The 12,804-nt window shown below is 39.7% G+C and overlaps 1 protein-coding gene across 1 annotated transcript in view; it reads right to left on the bottom strand.

The window, feature by feature from the left end:
* The window catches only part of LOC117496121 (radixin), a 43,313-nt gene extending 33,064 nt beyond the window's left edge, over positions 1–10,249 (bottom strand). Inside the window, exons 1-2 of the mRNA XM_034147823.1 lie at positions 10,016–10,249; positions 2,223–2,323 (exon numbers count right to left, since the gene is read on the bottom strand). Of these exons, the coding sequence (XP_034003714.1) occupies positions 2,223–2,234 (12 nt within the window). The 5' untranslated portion in view covers positions 2,235–2,323; positions 10,016–10,249. The remainder of the gene's footprint in view (positions 1–2,222; positions 2,324–10,015) is intronic.
* Positions 10,250–12,804: the final 2,555 nt, after the last annotated feature.

The raw sequence follows: 12,804 nt of genomic DNA, 5'->3' as shown, positions 1-12,804 counted from the left end.
ACAGTTTGAAAGGGTGTTAAAGGAAATTTGGTGATGATTAATGGTTTTTGTGTTAATGTAATAACAGTTAAAACAGGACCGGTCAAATTTGACCGCTAACACCAAAGTAAGGGGGGGAACGAAGACAATAGGAGGGTTAAAGCTGCTCAAACATGAAGCTTTCTGCAGACTGAATTCTGATTAGATTTGTTTTCCACTAAATCGCCTTTTAAGTCAAGGATAATGTGCAGGGAGGCGGTCTTTAGCAGTAGGTGGATTTAAAATTATTGTATTTATTTATTTTCCATTTACCGGTCACACTGCCAGAAGACCCTTGATCAGAGCAATCTCTTTAGCAACAATCTGCTCTCCTTAGCAACAGTCTGCTAGCGATAAATAGCAGACCTCTGGAATGTCTCAATTGACCAATCAGAATAGAGTATTCAACTCAGCCGGGTAATCATTTCTGATAATACTATGAATACTCGTGTTTTACAGCGGAAAGCAAACTAACTTTGTTCTTAAATGGAGATTCAAAGCTCACATAGCTCAAGCTTAAACATTGTAATCAAAACATATACAAACACACCAGCTGTGCCAGTCTTATTTTCTTAACCAAAATACAACTATTAACGACAAGAAGTCATGGACACAGCTTTAAGATGTTATTTCTTTTGTCATTGTGAATCAAAATGCTCATTAAACTCAAAGGAGCCGCAGATGTTGAAGAGACTTGAGGCAATGCAAACCCACCAATAACCTCAAACAGTGAATTGGGAATAACAGACAATGTAATAACTGTAATGGCGCGTTTCCACTACAGCGCGCAGCCCGGTTTAAGAGGGCTGTGACGTCAGCGGCCCGTCTTTGGTTGCGTTTCCACTTGGCCTAGTACCGGCCGGCGGGTCCTAATTCACAGTTTTTCTGGCCTCATAAAATCGTGGGTCTAGGGCCAGAGACAACGAGGCTGAGTCGGGCTGAGTATGCTAAACTAGAGAGAGCGTCGCTGGCAAGGGGGCTACAACTACAACAAGATGGACATATTTGACCGTGATTTAATTGTAATACACGTTTCAAAATGATGCCGAAGTAACAACATACTGATACCGGTTAGTAAAAACCATGAATTAATGCTTTGACAAGTCTGCAGACAGACGGCAGGCGAAACACCTTTTAAAATGCTTGTTTTCTGAATGGAGATTGGCTAAGCTAACGCAGTATATGCTCCGACCGTCCACACTCACAACAACGGCCTATACAGACATAAATAAAGCAGCGACTGTATTCACCATGACACAGGCAATCTGTGGTTTGTACTTGTTTAACTTTTGTCTAGTTTCTGAACATATATGAGGAGCTGTGAGCTCTGAGTGCTAACAGCTAACGGCTGTGTTGTTTTTCTGGGGTCCTCTGAAGATCACGTGACGGCTCCGCCTACACTGCGTTACTATAGATACTGCCCCAGTTCCTAAACTGTAATGGAAATGCGCCATAAAGTGAGCCAGTCCTAACGAGGCCCAGCCATACCGAGCGAGGCCGAGCGAGGCCGTGTAGTGGAAACGCGCCATAAAAGTCTGGCAACAAGCCCCAGAACCTCTGCAACCTGACAGTGAGTTGTGCCGCAGATTGAGTGGATGGTAAAGCAGGATGTCAGTAGAGGCAGCAACTCTCTACATGATCTACACAGAGGGGTCGCTGTAAATCAAATACTAATCTCCAGCTGACACAACCCAGTCTCACGGCATTTCGTGCTATAGTCACGAAATTAATGTAATCTATTGATTCGTGTTCACCAACACGATTTTCGCATTTCTTTCGTGTCACACAGAACGATTTTAAAAGCAATGTATTTCTATTGGTAGTATGTTTCGTGCCTGCAACACGTCTTTTTGTCCGGACGGGTCTTGGAAGACCGGAAGCTGTGTGGTTCATAAAAACATTTTCTTACTCAATATCTTACCCTAAGCCTAACCCTATCCCTTTTATTTTAGATTGTATAATGTCTGACTTGTTTTGCCGTCCGCAAGGAAAAGAAATGGGGCTCAGAGCCTCAGAATACTGAACTCTGTATTTTTTGTCATCTTTTTTTCCTTCTAATTTGTTATTATTTACATTGCTTTTAAAATCGTTCTGTGTGACACGAAAAAAATGGCGAAATCGTGTTGGTGAACACGAATCAATAGATTAATTTCGTGACTATAACACGAAATGCCGTGAGACTGTGTTGGCTGACAGGTACTCACAGGTTTGGGCATCTTTCTCCTGTCCTGGCCCGTCCCCTGTTGATGAGAAAACTGAAAGAAGTCGTCGTCCGTCTTTCTGCCTTTCTTCAGGGCAGCAGCGCCTGAAACACAGCAACAACAAAAACAACAATCAACAAACACATAGCATAATTCAGATTGAGTGTACCTTACAAGCTGTCATGCAGTGTCCCCATAGCACATCTTTACCAACATCTAACGGTCTAAAAGCAAGATTCGGAGTAAATAGAGGGAGAGATTAAGATGGAACAGTAAGAGAAAGTACTAAGCAAACGAGAAAAATGTATAATATAGTATAAATGTTTATAGGAATAGAAAGACACTCCACATTTAATTCAAACATCATCGATTATTTCCCCTCGCAGTCTCCAACCAATCAAAGAGGACTTATTAAGTTAATTGTCATGTGTATATCAGTATGTAGTGTCTCTACTTTAAAGAGTCCTCTCCTGCTGATGTTCAGGTGTATATCAGTATGTAGTGTCTCTACTTTAAAGAGTTCTCTCCTGCTGATGTTCAGGTGTATATCAGTATGTAGTGTCTCTACTTTAAAGAGTCCTCTCCTGCTGATGTTCAGGTGTATATCAGTATGTAGTGTCTCTACTTTAAAGAGTCCTCTCCTGCTGATGTTCAGGTGTATATCAGTATGTAGTGTCTCTACTTTAAAGAGTCCTCTCCTGCTGATGTTCAGGTGTATATCAGTATGTAGTGTCTCTACTTTAAAGAGTCCTCTCCTGCTGATGTTCAGGTGTATATCAGTATGTAGTGTCTCTACTTTAAAGAGTCCTCTCCTGCTGATGTTCAGGTGTATATCAGTATGTAGTGTCTCTACTTTAAAGAGTCCTCTCCTGCTGATGTTCAGGTGTATATCAGTATGTAGTGTCTCTACTTTAAAGAGTCCTCTCCTGCTGATGTTCAGGTGTATATCAGTATGTAGTGTCTCTACTTTAAAGAGTCCTCTCCTGCTGATGTTCAGGTGTATATCAGTATGTAGTGTCTCTACTTTAAAGAGTCCTCTCCTGCTGATGTTCAGGTGTATATCAGTATGTAGTGTCTCTACTTTAAAGAGTCCTCTCCTGCTGATGTTCAGGTGTATATCAGTATGTAGTGTCTCTACTTTAAAGAGTCCTCTCCTGCTGATGTTCAGGTGTATATCAGTATGTAGTGTCTCTACTTTAAAGAGTCCTCTCCTGCTGATGTTCAGGTGTATATCAGTATGTAGTGTCTCTACTTTAAAGAGTCCTCTCCTGCTGATGTTCAGGTGTATATCAGTATGTAGTGTATCTACTTTAAAGAGTCCTCTCCTGCTGATGTTCAGGTGTATATCAGTATGTAGTGTATCTACTTTAAAGAGTCCTCTCCTGCTGATGTTCAGGTGTATATCAGTATGTAGTGTCTCTACTTTAAAGAGTCCTCTCCTACTGATGTTCAGGTGTATATCAGTATGTAGTGTCTCCTTTTCACCCTCTGTCTGAAACCAGAGCCCAGTCTACTCTGATTGGTTAGCTGGCCGGCTCTGTTGTGATTGGTCAACTGCTTAGAGATGTCCCGCCCCTTAGCCTATCACGTACAATGTGTTGGAGCCTATAGAAGCACAAGTGTTATATTATGTTACAGTAAACAAATGAGTCCAATGGAAGCATTTCGGGGGGGGGGTATATAACACACTACAGGAAAGAGAAGACCCCAAAAGACATAATAGTTCCTCTTTGGGATTAGGGACCCTTGACCTCCTTACTGTACGTTTTCTGACGTGTGAACATTGTGGATTCGTCTAGAACTGCACGTCTGCTAAATGACCAGAATTTGAAATAGAGAGAAAGCTGGCAGGCGTCCCGAAGGTGCAGATCTTTGTGATGCGTCAGGACAGAAATAGACCTTTCTCAAGTGTCAGCGCTGAGAATTAAAGCAGCCTCGATCAGAAGCTCAGTCTGAGGACAGAATCTAACTTAAAAACACCTTTACTTGGTATTACACACAAAGGTGGATTAATAGGCTTGATTCAAAGTGTTATTGTTATTATCAGCAGTCTTACAAAAAATATATTTAAGGTCATGGAAACAATGGTTGGATTTTAAAATCAATTGTTTCTTTAGTAACTAGTTTCAGTAAGTCAAAAATGCTGATAAATATTATATTTGTGATGGAGTAAACTCACATGCTTTCTAGTTTCTTTTTCTAGAACAGAAACCTGGAATAATGTAATATTTTAAAAGATACATTTGAGGACTTTGGGTACAAAACGAAACACAACATTGCCTAAAAGATGGTGGTCACTCCACTTGTTTCGCATTTTTATTATGATTTTATTATTATTTTCTGTTCTTTAACTACCATATGTGCCTGGTGTGTTTTGTGCGTGTGGATAATTGATTGTGTTTTTATCTAAAATGAGAAATAATGTCATGTTTTTATGTGTTTAAATACTAGGGGTGGACTAGTAAACACATAACAGAAGACGCAGAAAATGTAGGGGACACAAATATGACTTGTACTATTGATATTATACCCAGATGAATTTGTTGGACCTCTGCTTTAATTTGTCTATGAATCTGTATCTGTTGTGAAATGATGGCATCAACTCTGGCTCATACAAGTTAATGTAGGTCAGAGATGCCTCTCTTACTCTCCTTAATGTTTCCCTTTCCATTTGGATCATATTCCTGACTGAGAGAAAAGGGATTTCTTTCTACATATTTGAAATGCTTTGAATATTCTGTAGGAAATCTGCAAAAGTTGTAATCACATCAGAGAGCATTATGAAATACTCAGCCGTAATTCTCTCTTTCACATTAGAGAATTCTCTTTGATGTGTCACATAGCCGGGGGGGCACGTCCTGCGAATCAATGCTCAGCGCAGTCAGACCCTCCATCCTCCATCACAGATCTTTTGGGGCCAAATCCAGAAGGTATGGGGCCCGGGATATGTCTTTGTTCCCAGTGAGCGCTGGCAATCACACCGACCTCATTGTCAAGACACAAAGCAGCTCAACTAACCCAGAAATGATTTCAACTGTCCTCTTTACCACTTTCACATCAGAAAAGGTTGAAAGACAGAGTGAACTATGTTATAAAAACATGCTTTCTAGTTTATTTTTCTAGAAAAGAAACCTGGAATAATGTTATATATTTTTTTTTAAGGATTTTGGGGTACCAAATGAAACACGACATTGCCTAAAAGATGTTGGAACAGCTGGTCATTCCACTTGTTTCACACTTTTATTATTATGTTATTGTCTGTTTCTGTTCTTTAACTAACCTATATGCCTGGTGTGTTTTGAATGTATGTATAATGTGTTCTGTTTTATCTCAAATGAGAAATAATGCCATCTTCTCAACTAACCCAGAAATGATTTCAACGGTCCTCTTTACCACTTTTACACCAGAAAGGGTTGAAAGAGAGAGTGAACTTTGTAGGAAATTAACATCTATATATCACTAAATAATATATGATACCACACCCATCTTAAAACGTAGCTTTTAATTCATTTTGTATAAGTAACGAAGGGAATAATACACCTCCAAAGTCTAATGTTTCCTGGTAGTGTGGCCTCACCCAGAAGAGACCGATACACACCCTGTCTTTGTACCCGTTTTAATATCAGCCCCACATGAGTGAAAACACCAAAATCTTTATCAGTGACAGTCCCTTACCTAGAACTTTAATATCTAAAGGCAGTCGACTTAATAAAACTTCTCAATATTCAGCATGTGGGCAGATTATCAGCTGGGTCCCCCCGTGCAAATCTGTGAGGAGTGGAAGAGTGCACTGGCGGGAGAAAATAGACAAAGAGTCAGCAAGGGGAGCGACACATAAGAATTCAAAGCCTGCCTTGACCCATTTACCTGCAGCCGGTTGATAGGCAGAGACGCTGAATACTAAAATAACTGACTGACTTAAAGCTGTCCTGCTGAATGTAGACAGTTAGAGATGATAGCTCAGTACGCAGGGCTTTATTTAACCATGAAGCAAGTTGTTTAATGTTTAGAGGAAGATACATCATTCTGGACAAAATGCCACTTCACATGCAATGTCTGTATCCTTTGTCTGTCAATACTTCAGGTCTAAAAGCCGATGATAACATCAGCTTCATTCAGCAAGGTGAAAGTCATTAGTATCTACAAAATGCAATAGAGTTAAATGCTCAAGGCTTTATGGAAACGCACAACCCCAGGCCTACACACACACACACACACACACACACACACACCTTAGGGTGACCTTTAGTGTGTAGCTGAAAGCATCCGGAGCTTTCTAAAAGGAACACAGGTCTGCTCTGTTTAGCAGCCCACTGCCTCGTAAACCTGGAGCTGTAAGCCTTCAGGGTGTGTGTGTGTGTGTGTGTGTGTGTGTGTGTGTGTGTGTGTGTGTGTGTGTGTGTGTGTGTGTGTGTGTGTGTGTGTGTCCATTCAGGGAAACCAGAGGGTCGCTCCCAGGCGGATACAGCTTCCAGGTCACCATTCATGCAGAAAAAAACACTCCTCTCTGTGCACATTACACTCTTTCATGTCTCCCTGTCTAGGTTTGTTCGAGTGAATGTCAACACACTGTTGCATTTTACACACACACACACTTTTACGAAGTGTCCTTTACAGATTCCTCCTCTTCATCCTCCTCCTGTGCATTCCTCTCCCCTTCAACAATACAGCAAGTTGAGAATTCTGAATCTCCTCATCAAGACTGACTGATATATTGCAATGTGAGCAGGAAACCAATTGTATCTTGAAAATACCAGAAAACTGCAGGACCGCTGCAACTCACAACTTTTGAAGACTTTCCTTTTTGTCACTGCTTTTAATTAAATCAGAAAAATCTTTTAATTTAAATGTTATACCAAATTCATTTTAGCTTCTATCATACAAACACACAACTTCCAACGGCTGTTATAACAACAGGAAATTCTACCAACTGATTATTTGAGTGTAAGGAGCACAAATGGCCTGTCCAGGGTGTGAACTCACAAACATAAACACACAGAATAGACAAATAATGGAGCCGCTATAAATGTAATTGTAACGCTGTTTTGATGCCACTGAAAGGAGGTAAAGATCAAGCAGAGAATCCCTTCAATGCAAGTTAAACTGAATTCATTAGAGGCAAAAAAATAAATAATTGAGCACAATATGTCCACTTCAAACAGATAAAAACATTGATCTAAGTTCACATAAACCTACACAAGTAAATAAACCTCTGTGACAAATAATGCTCTTTCCACTCTTGGCTTGAATAGTCCAATAACAAGACAGTTAAGACAACATTAATATTCATTTATTCAATATTTACTATAATAAATATTCACTTGGCTTAACAGACGGTGACAGACAAAGCTGTTTTAAGAGCTGTTAAAATGAGAGGACATCTGACATGAATGGCACCATCGCTGCAGTCTGTCTGGACTCACTAAGGACGCTTTAAAAGGATTTGATAGATAATAATATGCAGATGATATTCAGTGTTTTGCTGAAGGACTGGTGTTAGATTGAACACTGAGATTATATTCTGCATATGGAGACGAATAAAATATCTAAACATGAGGTTCTGAATCCCAAATATCCAACCTCTTCTTTCCAATGTCCTTTAGTGACTGTACCTGCTGCTTCATTTAACATTTCTGAGCAGCGTCACATGAATGATATCCAAACAGAAAGTGGGAGGAATCAAACAGCAGAGACAGAGATACGCTAAAGGTGAGGGACGGAAAGAGAAACTGGATCGTGTCTGTGAACCTGGCTGGGATGGGAGTTGTGAAACTAAAGCGTTCGCTCCCTGAACCGAAACTCAGACACCTGCTTTGTATCTTTGGGCTGCAACATATTTTTGTATTATTATTATTGATGATTCAATTATTTTTTCTTGATTAATGATTTGGCATAAAATGGCTGTTATGTCATAAAAGTGCAAATCATTTTTTGTAACCTGCTAAACAATAAAATAGCGAATGAAGAAGATGTATACAAAAAAACATTAAAACAAATCTGAGAGAAAGAAAGGGATATACAAACGACCTCCAAAAAGCTCAATGAGCCAATATACTATTCAGTATCACAACCAACAGTGTCATTGTAGACCGGTGTCAGACAGTCTCACAGCAGCAGCTGGTGTGTGACGAAAGCGTCAAGATTTAGTCAGCTTCATCAGTAGAAAGATATTTGGCTAATATGGTGATTTGTTACATTAATTACTATTAAGGCTTGTGCAAACGTGCAATAAGTATTCCTAACCTCTTCACTGTCTGCTCTATAAAACAATACTGCTGTAGATATTGCTTTATTAAAAGAGTTCAAGGTCAGGGCTAGTTGTGTATTTTTCTGAGAGAGAAACCTGTGGAGGGAATTTGGGGATTTTAGCCTTTGCAGACCATTTGCATGCACACAATCCTATAAGAACACACTACAGGAAAGGGAAACCCACAAAAAGCATAAAAGGGCCTCTTTAAGTTTTCCAAATCTTAACTCAACAGGTTTTTAAACGTGCACTAAGGTTGCATGACAACCAAAAACAACAGAAAGCAAACAACCCTATTTATTTATGTAATTCAGGTGAATGTGCCCGATAACATAACATTGTCCAACTCTGACCTGAGGGCATGACATTATTCAACAGGTTACAAAAAAATGGCCTTGCAGAGGGAAATCTAAAACCAGCAGTCAAAGGTATCTGATGTCATGATGCAGCAGCCTCTCTCTCAAATGAGTTGTAATTCGGTCCCCAGAGGAGGCGGAGCCAACAGCAACAGGAGGGTTTGAGTGACAGGGCTAATAGCCAATAAACTCATTTCCTCTGCTTTAATGAGGCCTATCAGAGCCGGCTAACTTCCCTAGAGCTGAAGGAGCATCTGTTTGTGCCAGATGGAGCGCTGCCTGTATTCAGGACCGCTGTTTACGCGCAAAAGCTGCACTAGTCCGTGTTACAAGCGGTGTAATTCGGCGTGGTTTCCAAGGAGCAGGGTAAACTCACACACACTAACTTAGTGAGGAACTGTTTCCATGTACAAACAAGCATCAATCCTGGAAAATGCATGCTTATTATCATGGTAAAGCGAGCCAAAGTGCATTTATAGTGCACCGCAAGTATTTCACACTGCATAAATATGCCCAGCAAAGCACACAGCAGCATTCAAGTGGCATCATGCTAATGATGTTGTATATTGTCGCTGCTGTTTGCGACATCGCTGCGGGGAGAAAGGCGCTCCGTCAGCAGCAGGACTCGCTCTAATAAAGTTGCAAACGGCGCCAGAAACATTGTCTCTCCCTCTCTGAGCTTCACAAAAGAGCAAAGAATGCAACATGAAAAACATCCACTGAATTTCATCACAAAGCTGTTTACCACCGTGCTCGTCTGGGTGTCAGTGGTGGGATAATTAGCCCCAGCACTGACACCAAACTGTGCACAAATGTAAACACAATCTGTATGCAGGCACCCCAATATGAGCACTGAACATTCTGGAAAAAAGGGACAAGCATCTAATTAAACTCCCTATAAGCTTCTTTCTGTTGCATAACATTTAAGTGACACACAGCACCTGAGCGCAGTGACACCACTTCACTCACCCTTCCTCCCGTCAAAAAACGTGCAAGAAGCCGGTAAGAAACGAAGATGAAGCAAAAAAAGAAATGCACCACGCTGTCTTTCACCTGTGTGAACGGTGTGTTATAACTTATACCCGATACGGTGTTTTGACAGTCTGCGTAAAAACGCCTCTAACCGCTCTCCAGCAGCCCGCAGAGGAGAATAAATCCCCCGGTTTGAACGGCTTAAAGGAAGGAAAACTCACCTATCGCCCGGCTGCGCTGAGGATGTATCCGACTGTCACCCCCCCAGCTGGCAGCTGTACTTTATATATCCACAGCGAGGGTAAAAATAGACCTTCCCGTCCTCTGCGCTGTTTACCGGGCACGGTGCGTACCGACAGTGATACTGGAGACTCCTCCGCCAGGCTCCCACTACCGGAGGAGAGGTACAGTCAATATGGCTGACTAACTTACCGTACCGAGGCGTGGTGAGCCTATAGTCCTGCAGACTCCCTCCCTCCCTCACCCCGTGACTGACAGTCCACAGAGAGCCTGCTGCGGGGTGCGCACCGGGGTACACTCTGTATCACCCCCCCAAAAAGGAGATTATAACAGAGGTTCTGGTAAATGTGTCAGTTCTCACTTTAGCTTACCATTGATAGGAGAAGAACTCAGATCCTTTACTTAACTAAAAGTAAAATAACTTTGGACTGAAAACACTTCACTACAAGAGTATTCAAATATACACTCTCTCTCTATATATATATATATATATATTGTAGTAACGTACTGCATACACATGTCATGTGTTTTTTATGTAAACTGTAGCTGGTGGTAATAATTGTAGTGCAGTAAAAAATACAATAAATGTTCCAAAATGTAAGGGAGTAGAAGTATAAAGTAGCATTAAAGGGAAATACTCAAGTAAAGTATGACAAAATAGTACTTAGGTACAGTACTTGAGTAGATGTACTTTGTTACTTCCCTGCTCTGTAGCTCAGTGCTGATCATATAGGTGTCATTAACACTGAGGACGCAGGGGATATGTCCTCACAACTTTTTGAAATGGCTAATGTCCCCAATTTCCAAGCCTACATTTTTTAAATGGAAAACAGCTTGCACCAAGACATTTAAAAAAAGAAAATGAAAACACTTTCAGAATTTGTACCAAAAAATCGTATCATAGAGAATGGTTTAATGTAAACAATACACACATTAAGTTCAAGAGTTTAATTCTCAGGTTGGTTTCAGAGGCTTCTACTAATGGTTCAACATTTGTTACCCACACTTTTCATTTTCTGCTGTCTCCCTCTCCTGAAAAAGCTCTCCATTCATCACCGCCTGCAAATGAGGGCTTTATGAAACTAGATGTGTAAACAAACCCATGAGGTTGTGAGGAGGAGAGATGTGTCATCTTCGAGTGACGGGCATGCAGCTTTCCTCAACCTGAAGTCATAATGAGGAAAACAACACCAGGACACCATCAATGGTCTTACATTGGGAGCGTTACTTAAAAATGACTTCTTATTCATTAGAAAACCTGCCTTTTATGAAGCATTTTCAGGAAGTGTGTGAGCTTGTGTGTTAAACTAAAACGGAGCATTTTCTGTCAACTCAGATTTTATTTCTGCTTTTTTAAACTGTAGTATGTGCTCATGTTTCATTGTTGGTGTATAGGCTACTGCCTGAATATGCTTAATGAAAGGCAGGTTTTCCTATAAATAAATGATCCTAAATATCTTGGTTTCTTCTTTTCTAAAGTCACATTGTTCTGTTGTCTAACATAATACACTTAAGTAAAAAACATCCTATGAGTTGATATTTTCTCTATTTGCATTGCATTTGTTATTGAAGTACTCCAAAAGTAACAAAGTAATCAGGATACATTACTTTTATATTTTGATACTCCGATTAGGATACTGATTACGTTTTCTTACAGGTTACTAGTAATTGCAACAGAAAACATTTTTAAAGTAACCCTCTAACACTGAATCCTTCTGCCCTTTGCAAGGCCACGTCCTCCCGCTGTCAGTCACCAGTGTGTTCAGACAGAGGTTTGAGAAAGTAATGTAGTCCATTCAATGGGATTAAGGTAATCTCATGGTTGACCTCAATGACACAACCAGTAGCGTAACTCTCTTCCAGTAACACAGGTCAATTTTAGTACTTTAAGACTTTAACTATGACACCAAGTTATACAACATTAAAGTGCAAAGATAACTTATTACGTCATAGGCTATACATATAAATATCTCACAGAAAACTGAATGTGTATATTTAAAGTAACACTTAATCTCATGTTTTTAATCTGATTAATTAATAAAAAAAAATATTATTTCAGTTTTTCTTTGTTACTTGCAGATTTGAAAATGTGAATTTCTTTCTTTTGCAATAAAATATAAAGCATCTTATATTGTTGGCTTTTAATAAAGATCTATTATTCAAATATATATCTTAAAACTGGCATTAAATAAATGGATATATTATAAGCTTGTATGAGCCTGTACAATTTGACTGGTGCTTTGGTTGTTTTAGTATTTGTTATTGTGCAACACTGACACCTTGTGGCCACTTTTGGACATGACAACAATTTCTTGTCTCCAAGGCAACAAGCGATACAAAGGCCCTGCTGTGAAAACCTTGCTCTAATTATTTTTGTAATGATCAGTTTTGTTTTTCAAAATCTGGACACGTAAAAGAGAAACTGGGTTCTGGTTCACAACAGAATTTAAGTATTTTATCTTTATTTCATCTGCTCACTCGATTTTATTTCCTCATCTTTGATTGTCTTTGACGTACTTCCGGTTACAACTACCATTAATGATGACAGATTATATAAAATAGGGAACATTTATAATAAATTTCAATAAATCATATACATTAGGAAAGTTAACATTACATTAAATGGTAATAACTGGTGCAATAGGATTTGTATTGTCATATTTCAGCAGCAGTCCTCCCACTACAATAAAAAATAAAAATGTGTACAACATTCAAAGGGTATTTATTTTTGGTCTATAATTTGACTTAACTAAACTTAGCATCATAGACT

The sequence above is a fragment of the Trematomus bernacchii genome, unplaced genomic scaffold, assembly GCF_902827165.1.
Source record: "Trematomus bernacchii unplaced genomic scaffold, fTreBer1.1, whole genome shotgun sequence".
Classification (NCBI taxonomy): domain Eukaryota; kingdom Metazoa; phylum Chordata; class Actinopteri; order Perciformes; family Nototheniidae; genus Trematomus; species Trematomus bernacchii.
This window is presented reverse-complemented; position numbering and strand designations above follow the sequence as displayed.